This window comes from Thamnophis sirtalis, unplaced genomic scaffold (assembly GCF_051295495.1).
Source record: "Thamnophis sirtalis isolate CommonGarterSnake01/CBP01778 unplaced genomic scaffold, rThaSir2_p1.2 scaffold_6, whole genome shotgun sequence".
NCBI classification, from domain to species: domain Eukaryota; kingdom Metazoa; phylum Chordata; class Lepidosauria; order Squamata; family Natricidae; genus Thamnophis; species Thamnophis sirtalis.
Genome location: NW_028261386.1, coordinates 35,457,538 through 35,481,412, shown reverse-complemented (window position 1 = coordinate 35,481,412; position 23,875 = coordinate 35,457,538). Strand labels below are relative to the sequence as shown.

General features: G+C 36.5%; 1 protein-coding gene and 1 long non-coding RNA gene across 3 annotated transcripts in view; one reads left to right on the top strand and one right to left on the bottom strand.

The window, feature by feature from the left end:
- Nucleotides 1-13,609, bottom strand: part of FBXO11 (F-box protein 11) — a 72,731-nt gene extending 59,122 nt beyond the window's left edge. The window contains exon 1 of one of the 2 annotated variants that reach the window (XM_014057006.2): nucleotides 13,108-13,609. In XM_014057006.2, the coding sequence (XP_013912481.2) occupies nucleotides 13,108-13,345 (238 nt within the window). In that variant the 5' untranslated portion in view covers nucleotides 13,346-13,609. The remainder of the gene's footprint in view (nucleotides 1-13,107) is intronic. The other variant, XM_014057005.2, reaches the window with a different exon arrangement.
- A 425-nt stretch (nucleotides 13,610-14,034) lies between these two features.
- Nucleotides 14,035-15,969, top strand: LOC106541526 (uncharacterized). The gene is made up of 2 exons (XR_001312975.2): nucleotides 14,035-14,489; nucleotides 15,842-15,969. It is a non-coding gene; the product is annotated as an uncharacterized LOC106541526 (long non-coding RNA).
- The last annotated feature ends 7,906 nt before the right edge of the window (nucleotides 15,970-23,875 follow it).

Below are 23,875 nucleotides of genomic sequence, written 5' to 3'. Positions count from 1 at the left end.
CCTAGGAGAGAAGCATCTGCCGCTACCTAGCATTGAACTCTCAATTTTCTGAGTGGGAGCAAGCAACTTCCTCACTAGGCCACCACGCTGCTCTTTTGAAGACTTCAAGAAAAGCATTAAATTATTTAACCACACTTCTATAATTTATACAAACTTAAAACCTATTAAATAACTGAACAGTTATTTTCCACGTATGCTCTGCTAAGCATGTGCTGCATTTAATAGCAAACTCCAAAGATTTTAGATTTCTCTCTTAAGGAAAAGGGATAATATCAATCTACCACTAGTTTATTGAAGTGAGTTAAAATAAAAAAAGTCCTTAAATGGATCAATTTTGACAATATTCAAATTCAGTCCTTGGCAATTACTGCATACAGAATTTTTATTAAATATAGAAAAAGGCAGATAAGATACTTTCTGCAAATCACTTAGACTCAAACTTGGTATTGTTAAACAGAATACATGAATGTTAAAGACACAACAGAGCATAGAGAGGTGGGTCCTTGGGTTACAATGGCAATTGACTTTGCTTGTGGGAAGCTGACAGGGAATGTGACAAATGGTGATCACATGACTGCGGGATGCTGCAACCATCATAAGTGCCAAAATCACAATCAAGTGTCTGTGGGGTTGCTGCAATACCTGAAACTTTTGAGGACTAGTCATCTTTCATTCAGCACCACTTCAACCTTAGTCACTGAACAAATGGTTGATAAGGACTACCTGCATTATATAAATAGACTGATAGATCATATAAGACTAGCATCTTAAGTTTACCAAAGAAACTGCATACAGTCCAGAACACTACACTGCACTGCCCACATTTCCCTTGCTGTTTCTGTATCGTTTTCTAACCTAACATCATTGAAACTCGAAATTTCAAATGGTGTAATTTTCAAAAAGTAGGAAAAGGCTTGAAAAATTAAGAGACACATTCCAGTGTTTCGCTCTCGTTCCATGGCAATATTTTATACTCAGCCATTTTACAAAGCCTTCATAAAAAAATGAACTGATGTATTATTCCTCTCAATATCTTTTAATTGCCCTATTGGTACTCCATATTTTACGTGTCAGTAAAATGTCACAAATTTTAAAGAAATGAGAGCATATTTTATAATCCCTAGCAAAAAGTTATAAATAAATTTTGGAAGTTGCATTAAATTTAATATATGTTTACAATTAAGAAAAAATACTGAATAACAACAAATTATATGTTGGTAGAATATATAGCACCTATCTAAACAGTAGACAAATTCTACACAATTAAGCTAGAATCTGTCCTTTGCCTGTCATTAAGCTTTTTAGAAATAAAGTTTTAAAATTTGCTTGTTCCAACAGTATGGTTTCTAAATCACTGTCATATTTTTAAAATATTATTTCCCTTTTCTTCCTTTTGTAATTAATCATTTTATATAAAAACCTTTTAAAAAGGAGAAAAATTAAAAAGTTAATGTAAACATATAGTATCAGTAAGTAGACAGAGAAATTGAAAAAGTTATACAGTTACTGCTTATTATATCACTGAGAAAGGATTAATCTTAAAAAACAGAATATGATTTTTTTAAACCAAAAAGAAGAAAAAGGTTTTAAAGTTTTTTAAAACTCTTGAGCTGAATGCCAATTCCACTAATATTTTATTATTTAAACATAAATCACCTAGAAAAAAAAAGAAAAAATCCACTAAAAACATATCCCCTTTATTGCATTGACTGATATATAATAGATTTAATATTTTCATATTTCTAAACTCAGTTCTTTAATTATTTTCCCCATGAAATCAAACTCTGAATGTTTAAATTTGCAATAGATTAGATAAACAGACAGACAGATATGGAACCCGTTCTTGTATGTAGTCATTCATTATGAATATATAGTGCTATTGGCATATGGTAGCCCTTGACTTTTGACTCTAATAGCAATAGCAATAGCAATAGCAGTTAGACATATATACCGCTTCATAGGGCTCTCTAAGCGGTTTACAGAGTCAGCATATCACCCCCACAGTCTGGGTCCTCATTTCACCCACCTCGGAAGGATGGAAGGCTGAGTCAACCTTGAGCCGGTGAGATTAGAATCGTTGAACTGCAGATAACAGCCAGCTGAAGTGGCCTGCAGTATTGCACCCTAACCACTGTGGCGAGGTGGCGCAGTGGTTAAATGCAGCACTGCAGGCTACTTCAGCTGACTGCAGTTCTGCAGTTCTGCTGTTCAAATCTCACCGGCTCAGGGTTGACTCAGCCTTCCATCCTTCCGAGATGGGTAAAATGAGGACCCAGATTGTTGTTGGGGGCAATATGCTGACTCTGTAAACCGCTTAGAGAGGGCTGAAAGCCCTATGAAGCGGTATATAAGTCTAACTGCTATTGCTACTGCCACCTCGGCTCTATGGATCCTGCCCATCATGGTTTAAGTTGCTATAAAAATAAGTCATAAAATGAGTTATCCATGTGGTCCACTCAACTTTGCAATCTTTTTTGTGGCAGTCATAAAGTGAATGCTGCAGTTGTAAAGTGAACACTGTGGTAGTAAAGTAAACTACTATATTCATAATGAGGAACCAATCAGTACACATCTTTCTTCTTCTCTCTGCTACTCAAGAAATGATGGAGATCACAATGCTAGGAAAATGCACAGTACAATGCTCACAAGTACACTGAAGGCAAGAAGGATATTTAAATGAAACAGGATTATTTTCATTTTAGTTATCTTTCAGATCAATTTAAGAGTTGGATTGGAAGCTAAAAATGTATCTGGAATACTTAAAGCAAACTGTGATGTTTCTCCAATCCTACTTCAAAAAAGGCTGTTCTCCATTATTTGTAAATATCTTCCCTCAATTACACCACTTAAAGCAGCATCAGTGGGGGGAAAAAGGCAACGAATATTATTCCCTGTCTCATTTCATCACTCCAAACTTAATTGCAGAAAATACGACTTCAGCAACAGAATGGTCAACGCCTAGAATGCTCTACCTGACTCCGTTGTTACATCTTCAAACCCCCACAGCTTCAACCTTAAACTGTCTACTGTGGACCTCACCCCATTCCTAAGAGGTCCATAAAGGAGGTGTGCATAAGTGCACCAGCATGTCTACTGTCCCTGTCGTAGTGTCCCCATTTATTTGGACTCATTTCTTTTCTTTGTCCATATTTAAACTTATACCTGTTATCTTGTACATGCTTGACAAGCTAAATAAATAAAATACATAAATAAACTACTGCTCCTAAGTTAATTTTATTGGCTACATGTCAGCCCTGATCCACTCAAAGTAATTATATAGATTTATTCCAAACAATCCACCTCCCACTTCAAAACATAATTCTGTTGGAACACAATAAAAGGTAGCATAGATAATTAAATAATAGCTATATAAATATGAAAAAAGCCTAATTTTGAATTACATTAGTTGTCAGTAATGTAATAACCTAAATTTATAGTATCATAATTTCGATAACCAAGTTTTATTTCATTTCTCATACAATTGTTAACTTAAAAGCAATACATATTGAATCAACATAGTTAACAATACCACTGAAATCTCAAATTATATAGTTCCTCCTGAGCCTCTTGGCATACCCCCTAATGTTCTCCATTGTATAATTTTGACCAATAAAATTGTGATCATATTTATACTAATCAGAAGAGTGGGAAATTAAATACTTAAATACTAATATTTCATTTATTTACAAAATGTAAAATATGGGAAAGTGACAAAGACTATAAATACATGGTTTCATATATCCCTAAATTTGGTCTGCATAGGTATTTATGACGGTCCCAAAGGTGCTTTTTCAAAAGACAACTGGACTTTATTTGTTTTTCCTTGACTTCACTTCTCATCTAAGAAGCTCCTTCAGTTCTTGGATGAGAAGCGAAACATCTTCAAGGGAAAACAAAGTAAGTCCACTTGCCTCCTGAAAAACTTTTGGGACAACTATGAATTAGATAATTATATACTTCATAGACATAGTTATGAAGGCAATTTCCCTTCACTGTTAAGTTTTGATATTTAGTGAGGGAGATCAAAAAGTCAAACATCATGGTTTGTCAGAGCTTTAAATCAATATCTTGTCTTCAACTAAATACAAAAGCCCTGGGGTAGTATAAACAGAGGGAAACTTTCTAAATCCAGTACTTTTCAGATATATTAAAGTTTATCCTTAGTTAACTTCATTAAACTCAACATTTTAGAAAGTTACCAGATTGGGAAAAATTATATAAATTTAATAATTTATAACATGGGTTTCATTTATGCAATCTTTCTCCAAATATTACTCTGAAAATCAATAGCCTTTAATAATGGTATCTGCAATCTTCCGCTACTGTTGTCAAAACAATGAAAGCAGTTCCGCCTTTTGGGGTGTTGTCTATAACATAATACACACACAAAAGACAAGGGGCTTGCATTATAATACTGCTTTCATTACTTGGCACCCCTCTTATCTTAGATTCTAATGACCTCATAAGTATACTTGATGGGAATAAACATTCTATTTACCAAATATATTAAAAAAGCATTTTATAAGTACAGGTAGGTCTAATTTTTATCAGCCACCCTCAGTGACATTGGTGCTGGAAAAATAGGCTATATTTTTTCTTAATCATATAGGATATAAAATCTAGATTTCAATTTATAAAGCTTATTTTACCTGCCATCATATCCTAAGCACAGTACTTCTGCACTGTTGCCAGATAATATTGTGCATTTTTCACATATATTCTTAATGCTACCTTGGTAAAGCCTTTTGTTTCATGGGAGTTACATTTGTACACTTGCTGTTTTATGTCTTACCATGGAAATTGAGCCAAAGGCCTAAGGGTACAACAGTAGCATATCCAGAAGTTATCAAACAGATGTCTTTAGTAATAAATACTTGTTACTTATGTATCTGTTACATTCTGGAATATGTTGAAAAGAGTTTTATGTGTATTCCAAATCAAGCATAATTTATGCTTCTATCACGTATCTTCCATTCTATACACTCTTTCAGCTTTCTTAGAAACAAATGGAAGAAAGACTAACCAAACGTTATACAATATTTCAAACAAGTACCCAAATGTTTCTTAAAAAGGCAATTTTTGAGTGAGCACCATCTGCAATCCTACACATTAACTGAATGTATTCAAATGTATTTCAATGTATTCAACACACATCTAGAATTGCAACTGGAATTTAAGATATTATATTATATTATAATTATCAAAAGGTGTTAATAGACTTTATGACAACTGATTTTCTTTTCATATAGTGTAAAACCTTCACAATGTGTTCATCAGACCTAGTTGGTTTTATATATTGCTGTATTCTCACAGCATATGGGATAGAAATATAGTACATACTTCTTTGACTCCTTAAGTAATGACTTCCAAACAATTACCTGAGAGTTCATTTTTAAAAACCACAAATTCAAGTACTAAATGTTTTTCAGCAGACTCTCTTCCAAAGTTGGATCTGTTACTCTCTAGAGTTAAGAAAAGCAATAAAAGCAGATAAAACATATATATACATATAATCTTTAAAATTAGTTTCCTTCTCAAATATTCATTTTCTAATTCATAACACATTTTATTAAAACTTTATGATCAATTAATTTAACTGGTTAATAAAGAACTTTTACATATTACAAATTGGGCAATATAAGTAAATTTAAAATTTCTGAAAGAAATTTTGGAAAGTTTAGAAGGTTCCACTGTAACATCACTAATGGCATAACATTTCTCTGGAGAACTATAGCTGGTTTCAGGTGAGTCAAATGTACATATATTCTGGAATTCGTTGAAACTAAAAACAAAAGATCTTTTAAGAACAATGTGGGCTTTCTTGACTATCCTCCCTCAAGGTATTTCCCTTACCAGGTCAGATACGATGGGCATACTCCAGGTCCCTTTCATTAAATGTTGTCATCTAATGGTAGGCAGTGTGCCTTCTTGACAATTGCTCCTGCTCTTTGGTACCTACCCTGGCAGGTACCTACGCTCCTTGCTTTCTAGAAATCTCAGCCCAATGTTGGAGTAGAATTGACTGAGGCTGGAGCCCAGTAAAGTTATCTGTTGATATTTGGGATTTGTTTTTTCCAGTGATACTGGGAGTTATTATGATAGTTATGTTTTTACTGTCTTTATTGCTATAGTTAAGCTGCATGAGATTATGGTTCATAAACTAGATGTTTATATAAATGAAATAAATAAAAGCCTTTTATTACTTTTGGTACCTCATACCACAGAAATTGGGAAAAATGATTGGCCACATCAATATACTGAAAACTGTCTCTATAATAACTCCAACAATAACTTTGTTGTTTTAAATTTTGTATTAACATAAATGACCTCCTAAAGGTGGCTCAACAGTTAAAGATGCTGAGCTGATCAGCTGGAAAGCTGACAGCCCAGGAGCATTGCATGACAGGATGAGCTCCTTTTGCTTGCCTCAGCTCCTGCCCATCTAACAGTTTGAAAGCAGGCAAATGTAAGTAGATAAATAAGTACCAGTGTGGTGGGAAGCTAATAGTATTCTATGTGCCTTATTGTATAGTCATGCTGGCCACATGGCCAGCCAAGTAAGAAAGATGAGCACTGCCCACACAACAGGATAGAGGAAACCTTTACCTTGCATTTTAAACATTTATTTTCTAACATACCGGGTATAATGGGCACTTCACATCAAACAACACATACACTTAAGAAAGTGGCAACATTTCAGCAGAAGCAGTAACTTCTCCTTTTTCTTTATATTAGAGAAAATTCTTCCCATCTGTTGGTAGTAGAAGGCATACAATTACCTTAATCAGTAAGTTATTTGAGTATGGTTTATTGAATAAAACATGATTGGCTAAGTTGTACAACATACAAAGTTGCATATTTTCAAATCATTCTAGCACATGTGACATATTGTATACTATACCTAAGCTAAAAACTACATTATGTTTCAATATGAAGTCTGAGCCTAGCTTGCATTTTATTTTTTTATTCCTGTATTTATTCATTGTGCTGTATTCCTGTATTTATTCATTGTGCTAATTGTATGTTGGATGATATTCATATTTACAAGAGATGGTTGTTTAAATTAAATGTGATTTTTTTAAATAAATCAGAACAGACTGTACCTGTCTAATTAAGCAAATGTTTTTTTAAAAAAATATAAAAATGACCATTATGATCAGGCTATGTATTATCCATCCTTGAAGTACAAAATCAAATATAACTCTATCGTTGGGGAATACAGGGATGGAAAATTTCATTAACTGAAGCCAAATACGTATCTTTGTGCTTTTATATGTCTATGTTCACTTTATACAGTCTATATGGCTTAAGAGATGCCTCAATGTCATAAGATACATTAATATTCATCTACTACATTCATACAATTATGAGAATCATAAGCCATTGAAAAGTAGGGTATTTCATAGTCCATATAGGCACAGAGAATAGACAGCAGTGAGTAAATTCATCACTTTCATTACTCATTCCAAATCTAGTACAGATACTTAAGATTATCAGGAGATAGGATTTAGAGCTAGTGCTAGAAACATATAGGTAGGCCCTTGAGTGAATGAAATGCATACATGAAAACAGAGCACTCTATAAATTTCAATTTCCGTTCTATATATTAAATTTATGTCTCTATTAAAATAATGTGAAGTATAACTCAAAGAATAATTAGTAAAACAATTCAGCAACAATTATTCTGCAGCAATTAATAAAACATTCACCAATCTCAAAAGTATTTGAGATATTTGAATGTTGGTTTTTTTTAATGAGAACAAGGAATTGAAATGCATAGATTACACAGCATCCACCAGACTGGCATAAAGCTAAAAATATAACAGATGTTATTAACCTTTTTGCCAGCTAGTTTCACAAAGCATCTAAAAACAGAAATGTGTCTGAGTTTCACAAATTACTTTGTTAAAACAGCCTATTTTTCTACATTCATGTACAGTACCACAAAATATATACAACCAAAGCTTTATTTCACAGCTTTTGCTTCCATTTTAATCAGTGTGTGTGTGTGTGTGTGTGTGTGTGTGTGTGTGTAAGTGAGAGAGAGGGAGACAGACAGACAGACAGACAGACAGACAGACAGACAGACAGAACTTGTTAAAAACACTGCTTAATTCTAAATTTTTTTAATGAAATATATATTCAGGAAATCTGTTTTCCATGAAAGGTTAGATGTCACAAACAGAAATTTATTTTTAAGTGCAGATTCTGATAACTATATACAAATAATATCAAACCTAATGAAAAATACATTGCCACTGCATTGAATTCATATATGCAGTTTCCTCTCCCTCAAATAAGTGACTATAGATATTAAATAATATGAAAAATAAAACTCATTATAGCATGAATTTTGTCTGAATTAATAATCTTAAAACTTTATTTAGTGCAGATACTTTTCAATCTGTACATATCTGGCTTCATGAAACTGTCTTCTAATTATTTCACTTTTACTTTAGCATTGTAAAATGAGCATCATATCTGGTATACTGTGAAAGAAAATTTCCTCTTATATACTACTACCAATATATCTCAATATAAAGTCAAAGGCTACATCTGTCACCATCAGAGGTGTTGAAGCTCCACCCTCCTGTCTGCAGAAATATTTTTCAAACTGAAAATACATCACATATTGAATATGAAACTTTTTGCATAAATTAAATCTGGATTCGCTTTTGATTTGTCAGGTATGTATGAAATGCTAATTTATCTGTAGCAAATTCTATCATATTGTTCTCATTATCACAACAACAGAACTAAAGAGCTCCATGTGCAAATACAGGTGTCAGCAAGTATTTTACCAAAATAAAAACTATTCGTATGAATATCAGAATACATGCTAGAACATGCAATGAAACATGGAGGTCATCAACCAACACTTCTTTAGCAGTACTGTTTTTGATTGGCTACACATAATTTATATTAAAAGATAAATAAATCAATAAAATTATTGTCCAAAAACTAACAAAAGTAACAATTACTTTTTAATAGTTTCAGAGAAATTGGGTTGTGTGGACATTCTTTTGCGAAATTGAACAACTGTTGCTTATTTAGCACTTTAAATCTTTAAAATAAAACTCTTCAAAATACCATCAAAGCATCTTTTTTACATTTATCTTGATTTAAAAAAACTACTTCTCTAGTATCATACCGTATTTTTCGGAGTTTAAGACGCACCCAGGTTTTGAAGAGGCAATTTTTTTTAAAAGGTAGGTAGGTACATAGAGGGATAGAGAGGGAGAGAAAGAGAGAGAAATACAGTAGGGTAGGTAGGGGGGGAGAGAGAGTGTAGGTAGGTAGAGGGAGAGAGAGAGAGAAATACAGTAGATAGATAGGGAGAGAGAGAGAGAGTAGTATGTTGGTAGGTAGAGGGATAGAGAGAGAAAAATAGAGAGAAATAGATAGGTAGGGGGAGAGAGGGGGAGAGAGTAGGTAGGTAGGTATATAGATAGAGGGGGAGAGAGAGAGAGAGAGAAATACAGTAGGTAGGGAGAGAGTAGGTAGTAGATGTTTCCAGGTGTATTTTATCTATGTGCTGGAGAAGGAAATCTCTGACAACCTGTAGCACCTAAAACTTTGTTTCTGCTGGAATAACACTTGACCAATGTAATTCTCATCAATCCCTCTAATTAAACAGCTTTCTGAAAGGGGGGGAAGTTTTTGCACTCTGCAAATCTCCCCAAAATGTCCCATTTTTCACGAAAACGGGCTTGTTTTTTTTTTTTAAAGGCATGAATAGCCTTGGGCGGGCTTGCAGAGTATTGGGTGTGGGGTGGCAAAAACAAGCAAAGAAGAACCATTTTTTTGCAAAAATGGGCCATTTTTTGTCAAAGAAATTGCATGCATAGCCTTATGGAGGCTTATAGAGTGTTCCTGGGGGCTGGGGAGGCAGAATTGAGCAAAAAATGGCCCATTTTTCACACATTTCTGTCCTCCCCAGCCATCAGGAGCTCACTGAAAGCTTCCATAAGGCTATGCATGGCCATTTTGGTGAAGGGGCAGGGCTTCAGGAGGCAAAAAATGCTGTATTCAGTGTATAATTCACCTATTTTTGGACAATGTTCAAGGTTTACACATAGATTCATTTTTTTATATCTGCAAGTTATTAAGATTTAATATGTTCATCCTGAATCTAAATCACTATTTTTACAATGCATTGAGCAAGGAATACTTCATTCCAATCCTGTCAACTAAATCATTTATATGATGAAATTATCACTGCGATTTGAATATTCAAACCAAACTAATACAACAGTCCAAACAAACTGAAAAACAGATCTAAATTTTAGACACAAATACCAGGCCAAATTTACGTTTTTAAAACTTTCATGAATAAATTATTGATTTTTGGCTATATTGTAGATCTAAAAAATTTTAACTTCCTATATAGGGTGTAATTTACCTTTTTATCTTATTATATGTTAATAACTGTATCCTACATTTACTCTTTCACTTGGTTGGTTTCTCTTAAAATTCCTGTCAACCATTCCCTTGGTAGATTTTCTGTTAAAGAGGTTTAGGGAACAAATTGAATTTGTAACATTTTTACAACTCAAGTCTCATTCATTAACAATCTTATTCATGACTGAACCACAAGATGGACGGACAACCAACCAACCAACATATACATACATACATACCAGAGATGGGTTGCTAATTTTTTTACTACTGGTATGGGCACTCACTCACAGAAGCATCTGGGCAGGTGGGTGGAGCCTCCCACCGCCACTACTATTGGTCGCCTGATCCAGACCAAACCGGCAGCAACCCACCTCTGATACATATATACATATGTACATACATACATACGCCAATAGCCTTAAAGATTTTAAGTAGAAATTTAAAATACCAGAAAATCAAAACTTAAGGAAAGCCTGCTATCAGCTAAAGACTTTTAATGATGATAGATTAAAATCAGAAGAAGTACTTTAAAGTTATATTTTTATAAATTTGTTACTCTAACACTTTCTCAATCAATGAATTAAATGTCTTAATGTATAGCATTTCTATGTGTTAATCATTGATCTAGCTTCATAAAATCTCCTTCACCTGACCTGCTATGATTAACTAGATGTACTCCTTTTTGTCTTAGTTGCAGCATGAATATTTATGTTTGACATAAACAGAAGGATATTATCCAATTTTAATGTGTTACAGGAAAAATAATTTCCAGGAGCTAATCAGTACTGCTTGAACGCTACTTCTGAAATCTAGTATCTATTTCATTTATGTTATAATTCTCAATCAAGTAGTAAGCAAATGAAATGCAATGTTACTTTAGTTGTATTTTTCACTATTCACAAAATTTGCTAAACTATTTAGAAATTATTACTACATAAATCCAAAAGCAAAAAGTCTACATGATATTCAAAAGAAGTGATTTGTTTCAAATGATACATTAGAACATTAATAATTATGTAATTGTATCAAAATTATTTTTACATTTTACATAAACTATAGGCAAAAAAACCCGCATCTTCTAAAAATAATCTGGTTCCTGCAACATTCTTGTTTGATTGGATTGTGAGGAGCTGAATTAAAAGCATCCTGGGATTATTTATGAACAAGTTCAGAGTTAACAATCCCTCACTTACATCTTAAAAAAAAATACATCACCATGTACTTCTGAATTTTAGCATGTTATCCCTAGTAAATTATTCTTACATACTCAAACAAAAGCCATTCTTCTGACAACAGCTAAAGGTGTTTTATTAACCGACCAAATTCATAGGTCATTTCCCTTTTATGAGAAAGGTGCGACACCCAGTGCATAAAAAATTAAAATCCAACCCAATGGATAATACATGCAAAATGTCTCCTCCGATCCCACCCGTTCTTCTCCTTTAGAAAATAACCCTGCGACGACAGCACACCAACACTGGGAGAGAAACCTAGCCAATTAATATGGCAACAGTTACGCAGCCTAGTGAGAAAATGATCGCCCTCCTCCTTTTCCAACACTTTCCCCCCGCCCCCAGATCTGGGTTTTATTTCATTTTTCCGGCGATCATGTAAATATTCTATTAGAGAATGAGGGAAAACAGGAATCCCTTTAATGATTACATTTCCAATTCTTTCAAACAATGGTGCTTGTCTAATTGGTCTCAATCTTATTATTTTTATGCTAGGCCCCGACCGACAAGCAGGGAACTGAAACCTTCACACGCGCGGAAAAACGACGAAGGTTTCTCTACCGCCACCCGCAGCAGCCTGACACCAGGAACAAATATTTGTGGGTTTTTATTTAGGCCAGTGTGTGAGAGTGGTGCGACAGACTGAAGGGGGCGAGAAGGGGAAAGAGAAGGAAGCAGATAAATAAATGGCCGATGATCTACCCCTGACAAAAACGCCGCCTATGTAGGAACGAGGGGTCTGCAATTCCTTTCTTTCGTGCCACCCTCCGAATCCCTCCCTATCTCGGATCATTTTTTTCTTCGGGGGTCCGGGTAACCAAAGCCATGCAAACTGCGCAGCAAAAACACTGGGGCAGGGCGAGGGAGGAGAGAGGGGGTGAGAGAGAGAGAGAGGAAGAGGAGGGGGTGAGAGAGCAGTTCTTGTCTCCATGAGACACCATTACAAAAAGAGAGAGAACCCGGGGAGGGGGGGGGAGAGGGAGGGAAGAGCCGCCGCCGAAGAGGAGGAGGAGATGGTTAAAGAGAATAAAAGGAAATGTGTCAACACAAGTTACTGGGATACACACCGTGTCCCGGACACAGGGGGAAGCTTTTGCCTCCCACGGCTAAAATAAACCACCGGGGAGAAGGTGGGAAAGGACCCGGGGCCTCTTCGTCCTCTTCGTCCCTTTTTCTCTTGGGGGAACCGAGAGGAGGCTCTGTGCTCTCTATTCAACACCCCCCCAACACCCCCACCCAAAAGTACCTGAGAGGAACCCATAGTTTATTGGCAATCCAAAGCTCAAGGAGGGCCCGAGCCAAACAAAGCGCGGCCTATGTCCCTAACAGGTCCACGGAACAGGGGAAGCGTATCTAGGGCTGGCACAGGGGGTGGGGGTAGGGGGAGAAAGGAACCCCACCCGCTTCGCCGTCTCTCCTCTGCCCGCGCCCCTTTGCCGCCCTTGTCCTTGCCGCCCCTCCCTCCTTCGCTTACCCCGTTCCCCAGCGGCGATAGCGGCTGCGGCGGCGGCAGCTACGGCGTTGTTGTTGTTCCTCTCCGGCGGCGGCGGCGGTGGAGGTGGCGGCGGCAGTTGCAGGGGTTGCTGCTGCTGCTGCTGCTGCTGAGGCGGCTGAACAGGAGGAGGCGGTGGCGGCGGTGGCGGCGGCTGCTGCACCGGGCGCGGCCTGGACACTCGCCTGGGTCTCCTGTTGGCGGCTCGGACCGAGTTCATTTGCCGGTTCGGGCGGGGGGAGGAGAGGGGGTCGCTCCTCCGGCAACGAGACTTGGGGAGGGGAGGTGGGGGAGGAGTAGGAGGAGGAGAGGGGGAAGGAAGGTTTCCTGGCTGAGGAGACCGGCCCAGAGGAGCTCGCTCAGAGAAAAGGAAGGCGCCTCCTCCTATGCCTCCGTTGCCGCCCGGGTCTCTCCTCCGCCGGCGGCGGTTAACGAGGGGGATGCTCGTGCCGCTGGTGACCCCCTTTCCCCTACTCTGGAGCTCGCGCTTTTCCCTCCCACCCCTCCCCAGCCCCCCCAAAAAGGTTTCTCTCAAGGGAGTCACCCACAGCCGGCCCGGCTTCGGCTTAAGCCCGTCGCCTCTCCGTGGCAGGAGGAGCCATGGACACTGCCAGAGAGAGAGAGAGAGAGAGCGAGGGGGAGGAGGGGAAAAGGCCCTCCCTTTCCCCGTCCCCTCTCTACACTCTCACAACGGGCAAGGCGACAAGCCTTGGCTCGTCCAATCCGCGCATCCCGCATGGAAAGGATGAGGCTGCTTGGCCAATCGTGGCGAGGCTTGCATGTTGAGGCCGAGGGGCGGCTGGTATTGAGGAGGTGGAGAAAAAAAAGGAGCGGAGAGGGAGGGAGAGAGCCGAGAAAGCTAGTGGGAGGAGAGAGCGCGGGGTGGGGTGGCAGGAGGAGGCTGCAGAGAAGGGGGGCTGTATAAAAAGCTGAGAAGCGTGAGGCCAACGAAGTGCGGGAAAGGCTTGGGGAGGGTTACTCAGGGCAGAAAAAACCCTTAGTTTGTCCAGAGCTGTATTCTAGGTTCAGGAAAGGGAGGGAGAAAATGGGGGTTCCGTCTTTGAACTGGGTCAGAAGTACAAAGAGTTCAAAAATTGTCTTCCTGCCAGAGAAAGAGAAGCATTTCGTTCTTTCGAGAAAGAATGGAAGTGAAGGAGCATGGGATAATAGTGATGTAGTTTATTATAAATGATTATCTCAGCTTCAAAGAAATCATTAATCAGTTCCTGAGTGGGGAATCTGGTGGAGCAGAAAAGAAAAGGTGGTTTAATTCTGAATCAGGGAAATTGATTTGACAGCTTGGTTCATCTGGGACCCCGGTTTTCAGGGAGGCTGAAAATATATCAAGGAACTAGTATAAAAGGGTAGGTATGAAATACTTTTTGGAAAATGGTCTCCATTTGGAAGGGGGTATTCTTGATGTTTCTTGCTGGGTGGCTTTTTTCTGTTTGGATACTACAGTGTTCTGGAGTAGGTGAGCATAGCCTTTCTCAGTTGAGGGGCCAATATGACATATTTTGTGGATTCAGTCCCTTTTCTTAAAACTATTCTGTTTTAAAATAACAGCATTGGAAATGTATTGTATCAGTTGAGTTTGTCTGGACAATTTGAAAATGTCCTCTCTCTTAAAGCTGCACACCTAGTGTTGAAGTTGTTAGATCCTCCATCTGCTGTGCTAGAGAACCTACTCAGTTTTTGTGATCTTGGATTAGAAATTTGCTTGCTGCTTATATTAATGTGTCTTTGGCAAATTCCCTTTTTTATTTTCCTGATCACGTTTAACCTTTCCAAATTGCTTTTATGACTACAACATTTGGTTTTAATTTTTACTGCCTTTATATCTGTTTTCATGATAATGTATTTGTTTTAATGCATTTAATTATAAGTTATCCCCTCACCTCTGCAAGGTTAACTATGTTACTCCATTGCATGAAAAACCCACAAAGATTATTATAAAAGCTATGAAATTTGCAATAGGTTTTCTATAACTACAGAAACTACAAGGGTATACCAATAGATTTATATCAAAGGTTATCCCTCAAAAATTTTTCTATGATCTATTAGTCTTAAGACAATTTAGAATTTGTAAAAATCCAATTTCTTTATTATAATTAGAACATATTTACATTTATGTTACAACTAGAAAAAATTAATATTACAAATTACTATAGTAGGTCTTTCTTTAGATAGCTATTTAATTTTATTCCTCATCTCAAAATCATCTTCAGCCTCTTTGTCATATGTTTGACATTTCTTACTAAATTACTTTGGTTTTGCCCATCCTATTTGATGCTTTTAACCCTAATAATTTCAGCCATATCCTTCTGATACTATCTGTGTCTATGGGAGGTAAACTCTCTCTTAGTGCCACCAAATTCTGTTACATTAAAAGTTATCTTCCTCTTCCATTTTGATTTTTTGCATATATAAAAATCCATAAAACTTTCCAAGAAACTGTCATAGGTATAATCCAATGCTATCTTCTTAACCAGAAGCAAGCAACATGACATCATTCTTAAAAGACTAAAGGTGAAGAATCTTCTACTGTCAACATATTTATTGAGGGACCTCCTCTTTCCAGTTACATCTACTCATCCTATCTAGCAGATCCAGCAGGAGAGGCATGTTACATGTCCTATCTATTAAAAAATGTAATCTCACAAGATCTAGGAAGAGAGAGTTTTTTTTGTCATGATGTTTGCTCTCATTCCCCCAGAACCTAGACTGAAACCTACCCTTCTGATGGGGCCTGAAGACTTGGATGTGCCATCGTGCCTCGAGGTCTGACAGTAATAGTGAACCTTTGGCAATGATTATATTAAATGGATGTACGGTTTATATTCACCAACTGAATATGCTTCATGTTTTACTATCTAAGCTGCTGCACCCTTCCACTTATCACAGTGTGAAGAGCTCATAGATTCTCCAAAATATTGTGAATCTGTGCAGCCATTCAGCCAAGGAGAATTGTGTATCCTTTGACCCACTAAATCCACGCATAATTTACAACTTAGATGAAACACTTTTTTCACTATTAGTCCTCAAACTACATCCATGCATTTAGTGATCTTTCAAAGTTATGATATTACTGAATGAATGGTAGTTACAATAAGCCCTTGAAATTCTGGCCATTGCAACATCTTGGTAATGTGATCCAAATTTAGATGCTTGTAACAACCCATATCTATGACCAGTTACAGCATCACATGAGCACAACTGGGACTGCTGAAACTGCTTTACTAAGCAGCATAGTTATGTGTCTTGCATGACCACTTCACTTGATGAAAATCCTGATCCCAATTAGAATCATAATCCAAGGACTTCCTATACTTTCAAGATACTATCTAGAACAAGCATACTATTTCTAACACCTCATATCCTGGGACAATAAGCAAACATAGTTCATACCAAATCAAACTATGTTTTTAAAAATACTGCACAGATATTCCCAAATGGATACTGCACTGTTAGATTTCTACATTGAAAGCTATCGCTAATAAGACCAAGCCACAATTATGTATTCTCCTGATACAATAATATTAATAGAGCAGAATGCCATTTAAATCCCAAGAACAACAGCTGACAATGGAGGGCAGTTGTCATGATTACAGTTGATTATGTTAAGGAAGCTGAGAATTAACTCTCCAACCAACCACTATATACAAACAAGAACCACCATCTCACTCTGGCAATAATTGGTTGGCAACTGCTGGAGATGGAATGTTGGGCTAAGGAGATGATATTCGCTGCCAATTATGCAGTTTAGTTCCTGTCCTGTTCCTGTTTAGGAATAATAAAGATTTCCCATAGCCTGGTTGATTGTGAGGATGGACAATAACAATTAGCAAGTACATTGAACCTTGACAAATATACAGTGATTTTTTTTAAAAAAAGTATTAAATTACAGGAAATAAATACTTTATTATTTAATACCTAAAAACAATAAGAAAATGTGTAATAAGTAGTTATTTAAAAAAGTAAAAAATTAGCACTTGTAAACCTAAGCCACAATGACTATTCTGAACTAAACAGTTAAAAAATATTATTAAAGCACAAGTACAATGCAGTTCCATGACTAAAATCAAAGAAAGTTGGGACTGAGCAAAGTTTTGTTAAAAAAGTAATTTAGAGATCAAATTTATATACTTAAGGAGAAAATTGTATTGAAGGACTTGAGATACCAAGTTGCCATATGTCATTAAAAAGACAATAACAATAGACAGTGGTCCTGTTAATAGGGCATGTTGAATGCTAGGTTGGGGATCCTCCATTAGTATCAGTCTTTCTAGCTGTTTGTCTATCCCAGTGATAGTCAACCTGGTCCCTACCGCCCACTAGTGGGCGTTCCAGCTTTCATGGTGGGTGGTAGGGGTTTGCTGTAACTCTGCTTTATAAATTTTATAAAGTAAAGTTACTTCCCTACTTTATAAATCACCATTACTGTGGAACTGGTGGGCGGTTAGAAAATTTTACTACTAACAGAGATACAAAAGTGGGCAGTAGGTATAAAAAGGTTGACTACCCCTGGTCTATCCTATTTTGTCAGCCCTCCCAGGTAAACTAGACGGGAAACAAAATTAGAGGAGCTAATTCTACACTATTACAAGGCTACATTAACAGAATTTTGCAATTTTGAGAGAACAGATTTCCTTCCCAATCTGATCAAAACAGATTGTAAAACTTTATTACCGCTCACAGTACTGCATTTTGTATGAAGTTCTTTATTACTACTTATAGTAATAATTTCAAAAGATGAGCAGAAAGTTTGTGGGCCAGTTGTCTTGTAGATCATTTTGCTGCAGAGTTGCAGATCATTTTCAAATGATCTGTGCTAGTCATTAAAGTATACAAGAATTCCAGACAGAAATGGAATATAGGGTAAAGGTTGTTTGTAACCTCAACTGAATAAGACAATGACAATTTGAGTTCTAATATTCAAAAATGCTGGAATGAATTGTGAGAAGTTAAACAATGTATTAAAAAGAACTAAGGAAAATAATGGATACTTACTGTTCTGAACCTTTAAATGAAGTACCATAGTTGTTCGATATTTGTAACTAATCACAAATAACTAGACAACCCATGAGCCATTTCAGAGATATTTCCTTTCCAGATTCCTCAAAGCGTTCAACAGTGAAAGAGCTTCTAATGTATTGCCTTCACTGTATCTACCTTGAAAATAACCCATGCTGAACTGTAAAGCATAGTCAAACATCAGTACAAGAAATGTTTTATGACATTTGGCATTAGGTCATAAACTGTTTTATGATAATATTTTATATCCTAAGCTGTTTTATAAAAGTTGCCAAATTTCAATTTCATGTAAGTCATAGGTCCCAGGTTTTGGATGCATTCCAAAAGTTAACCGATTTGAAGTACCTTGGTTCAAAAATTGTTGCCCCATGATGCACCATTTTGCCCAGTTAAAGAATAAGAGAACAAGAGTTTTAGTAATATATAAATCAAAACAAACTTATTGGTAGTTTTTCCAATGTCTTTAACAAATTCAGTAACCCAGTTTAGACCAAAAGCTGTCAGACCTGGAAGCCATCTTTAATATTCTTTCATGGTGGGTGTTACTTGGAACCCTAATATTAGCTTCTGAAAAAATGAAAAATATTATTTAAAAATGCTTCCAAAAATTCCATCAACTTACATTTTCTTCCTGAAGTCAGTAACCCAAGTTTTCATATCTAGCCTGAAATTAAAATATATCCAAGTGAAAATAACAAATACTAGGGGGGGAAAAAGACAAATAATGAAATAAATTATAAAATTACATTTATTTTTATTTATTTCAATTTGAAAATTTAATACCCATGAAGTTAGGAACAATCTATTATTTATATTTCTGCTTGAATTCACTATTTCCTTGTGGTTTACAATCGTAAAACATTTTAAAAATTCAGCACAATAAAAATAAAGAGGTATTATCTATTGATAACAACTACATGGCATCACTGAAGCACACAAACCAACTAAAGCCATTGAAAACAACCTAAGTAAACCAAACACCCAACAGTACTGGAAGAAAAAACAAGAGTCACCTACAACATATAGCATAAGGACTGCCTTAGCCACTATGTAAAACAAACAAGCAGAAAACTAACTGAGGACATCCATGGACACAAACTAGCAGTGAGAAGACATGATGAAAATTCCTTAATTTCACAACACATGAAAAGATTCAACCAGGTTTTAACTGGAAAATTATGATGATCCTAGATCAAGCTAAGTCCAAAAACACTAAAGAATTCCTGGAATCCCGATGCTCAGATCAGCCAACATCAAGTACATTGAAATAAAGAACACAACATTCAATTAAAAAAAAACCTAAAAGATCTCACCAGCAATCAACGTCCAGATGAGGAGAGATTAACACCTAAAATTAACATTAGACCAAGAAATAAACAATGCCCTGATCAAAGAACTATCAACTCAGACCAGCAAGCTAATAGTAATAGTAAACAATCAAAGAACCACAAAGACCACTCCCACCAGTACTGAGAGGCCAAGACACTGGTATAAGAGTAAAACCCTACTTCTAGCACTGATGATGTAAACTCGTTTGGTAATGAAATAACCAAAGAAAACAAGCTCAGAAATCACCATGAATCCCACAGCTCAATCCTGAGCTATAAATATTCTTTTCTATCAGAAACAATGTTGACAGAATCTATCCAAGGAAATTGGATGTTTACTTCTAGAACAATTAAGAGATATCTAAAATGAAATCAAATGTATTATTTGATAAATAATTGCTAATTCTGTCTTTATTTAATTGTAATTAAAATGGCACTTGTAGTGCCTCAACTAATGCATATGCTCAGGCTTCTCATTTGTCAAATTGATATAGGAGCAAAAGGAATATTCCTGTCCTCACAAATTCTGATTCCCTTATGCATCCTAAACTTTCTTTTGAGCCATTTCAATTTTATCAAACCATGGTTAAATATTAGAACTATTTTGGGAATCAAACATGATATGAAGGTTTTGTCCACATGCAGCTTTACATAAAACTGTTCTCATACTCTTCAGCTTTATACTGGTTGGGCTCTCACACTATCTTAAACCTAATTTTAACCATGATTTAACTGGTTTAATAAAGCAAAACTGCCTGGGTTTGCACAACATGCTAAGACATAAGATATTGTTTTTGAAATAGAATAGAATAGAATACTGTGTGTGATTTGATATACAAGAAATTTGTCTCTGCTGCACAAGTTCTCAATATACAGAATAATAATAACACCAATAAAGGGGAGGGGGAGTAAAGAAGATAAGAAGGATAAATAATATTACAGTCATACTACATGGGGAAAAATATAAACATCAGAAAGCACTGTGAGAATTAGATGCTCAGCAGATTGATTCCATGAGGGAAAAAACTCTCTTTGTCTAGTTGCTTTGGCATACAATTCCCTATCGCGCCCTCCTGAGGGAAGGAGATGAAACAGTTTGTGTCCAGGATGTGAGGGGTCTGTAGATATCTTTTCAGTTGAGTTAATAGTTGAGTTCATAAAATATGGAAAGTCAGATTCATATTTTAATTTAACATGATATATGAGGGCTACTAATTCTGGGCTTTCCAAAATCCCAGATACAAAAGGGTACCTCATAAGTATCTTCCTAAATCACTCTGAATGAATCTTTTTTTTATTCCGTACTTCCTTTTTAGAATCAGATTGCAGAAAGTCTGCTGCTCCTGTCTGCCATTTTTGGATATGCAGGGGAAAAAAATGCTCATCTCTTATCCTCATCATTCTTTAATCCGCCAGGAAAGCATGGGGAGCATGAGCAACCTCAAGATCATTCTGTACCTTTGATCTTAATTTCCAGATCCTGTAATTTCTTTAAAGTATACATACTTTTCTCTTTCTCACCACCAAACACACAGAGTTATTGGAGTGTCAAACAGGATTTTAATGAGTCCCATTAGAGAGTGGGTAAAGCAGCTGTTCAAGTTAGTTTCCGTAAATAATTCTATATGATCCATTGCTAAGATTTTAAAAACCGCCACTAGAGCTCTTCTGTTTCCTCTCATATCAGTTGGAAAGCAAGTTTGTAAAGCAAATAACTTTCCATTAAAGATCTTATACAGGTATTCTTTGTGAATCAAAAGCTAGTTTGCACTTGGCATCACCTTGACAGTCTCAATTTAATTTTACTGACACAATGTAAATTGATTCTGAGAATAATCATTTATATGGATCTTTCTTTTTTTCCCTTTAGCTCATGAAAACATTTACCCAGCAAAATACATCAATTGTGTATTTAAGATTAACTTTCTTACACACAATTCATTTCTTACTGGAGGGACGATTTAACCATAATTAAAATATAGTAATATAGTTTGGTTTTCCAGCAATTTCAATACCAAACTTAGCAGCTAACAATAATGAATGAAATCTTTTTACCTTTTCTACATCAAGCTATGTGTGTTAGGAAATAGAAAGAATAAGCAAGATGCTGCATTCCTGCACATTGCTTATAATATAAAACCAATGAACATCACAAATAAGAAAGTGGCTACAAAGACATTTGGACCATTGGATGGCAGTGTTGTTATCAAAAGAGATTGCAAAATAAGTCCTCACCAACTGTCTTCCATATGAAGGCTATTTCAGTAGCACCTATTTAAAAGACTGTAGACAGCCTTATTATTTGGATTTTTAAAGACACTAGACAAGTTTCTTTAAAAGAGTCATCATTAAACACGGCATTTAGGCAGTGAACCAATGACACTGAAAGAACAGAAAAAAGGTAGGAATTTATGGCCATTTCTCACAACTGATGGACATAAATTGGGAGATCCTCCCTGAGATCATGATACTTCCTTAAAAGATACTTCTTTTTAGGAAGTATCATGGCTTGAACATTTTAAATGTCACTTGCCCTTTGGTATGTTTGAAAAGGGAAATTATTCTGGTCAGTGAACTTTGCTGGTGCATCCCCTATTTGAAGCGGCAAGTGGAATTTTAGCTGCATAAATCAGCATTCCAGATCAAAAACATTTCTTCCTGCTATCTAAACTTTCAACGCACAGGATTTCCCTATACAGGTAGTATTTAACTTACAACTATAGTGGAGCTTGTCCATTATGGCTGCAAGTCGTAATGGTCATTAAGTAAGGAGCCAGTTGTGAGCTGAGAAAATGAAGCAGTATGGCCCTGCATGATTGCATTCAGATCCAGTTTACTCCTTGCCTTCTTTATATGGTACAGAGGCCTATGATACTTTCCCGCTTCTGGTATGGTACCACATAGCCTTCATGTAGGAAGATCATGTGGTGGAGTGGTTGCTTTCCAAAGGAGGTCTATGGAAAAAGTAAGTGGACCAGGAAACAATGAGGGATGGGAAAGAGGATGTGGGACCCAGGGCAATGGAGAAAGCACCCAAAGTCCTTTTTTTAAAAACCAGGTAGGGTGGAGTTATCTCTAAAAATATTCATCTACATCCTGGTGGTGACATATGAAATGACAGACTAAGCTCTTACAGTGGTTGTGAACCATTCAAAGTTACAACAGCACTGAAAAAAGTGATTTACAACTGGTCCTCACACTTACGGCAAATGCAGGATCCCCATGATCAGAATTCAGATGGCAACCAGCACATATTTACAATGATGACAGCGGCCTAGAGTTATGTAATTTCTATTTGCGACCTTCCAAGCTTAATAACTGTGGCAAAAGTAAAATTGTGCATGACACACTTAGTAACCACCTTGCTTAGCAACAGAAATTCTGGTCATTAATTAAGGAGTACCTGTATTTCAGATCTTTTGTTGCTTTCCATCAGGGAAGGTCATTTTTTATCCAAAAGGATATAGAGGTTGTTTTGGTCAGAGGGTCACCCTCATTCTTTTAATATTGTGACACAATGAAGAGAGGATTATTATTATTTATTTGTATCCAACCTTCATTATTTTTACAAATAACTCAAGGTGGCAAACATATCTATCACACTTTCCTCCTATTTTCTCCACAACAACAGCCCTCTGAGGTGAATTGGGTTGAGAGAGAGCGCGACTGGCCGAAAGTCAGCTGGCTGTTATGGCTGAGATGGGACTTGAACTCACAATCTCCTGCTTTCTAGCCTGCTGCCTAGATCAAACTGGCTCTCATTACAAATTACATCTTTTTACAAATATTGCATGGGTGCAAGAGAAAAAATAATAATTAAAATTAAAATAAATTCTATTAATGTGATTATTCCCCATTTAGTAATAATTCTGTCACATTACTGACTGTAAACCCTTCCTGATGCATGTACATAGAGCTTCCCTATACAAAGCTGAGCTTGCTTCCATCAGGGTATATCCACATGTGAAGAAATCTTAAGAATGGAGATTTTTTCCTCTTCTGAATCTAAAGATGAATGGCAGCATTTCCTTCAAGAATGGTGCTGGGTATAGCCAATCTGCATTTCTCACATTATTTTAATAAATACATAGATAGAGAGAATTCTTGTAAACAGTCTACTTGTCTCAATTGTGTGGTTTGGTCCCTTCATCCTTTCCCCTACACCAATTTCAAAACATTTGAATGTTAGCCTTCTCCAGGACAGAGTCTATGTGTAACACAACCATCTGAAGGCATGTGTGGGACAAGATGGAACAACATTTGGTGAAAAGCAGGGTAGCTGATGCAGTGGGGGTGGCGAAAAGTGTATGTCCATTTGTATATGTTTTCATGACTTTTTCTACATAAAGTATATATAAGATGACTACAAGGACAAGCGTTTGTATATC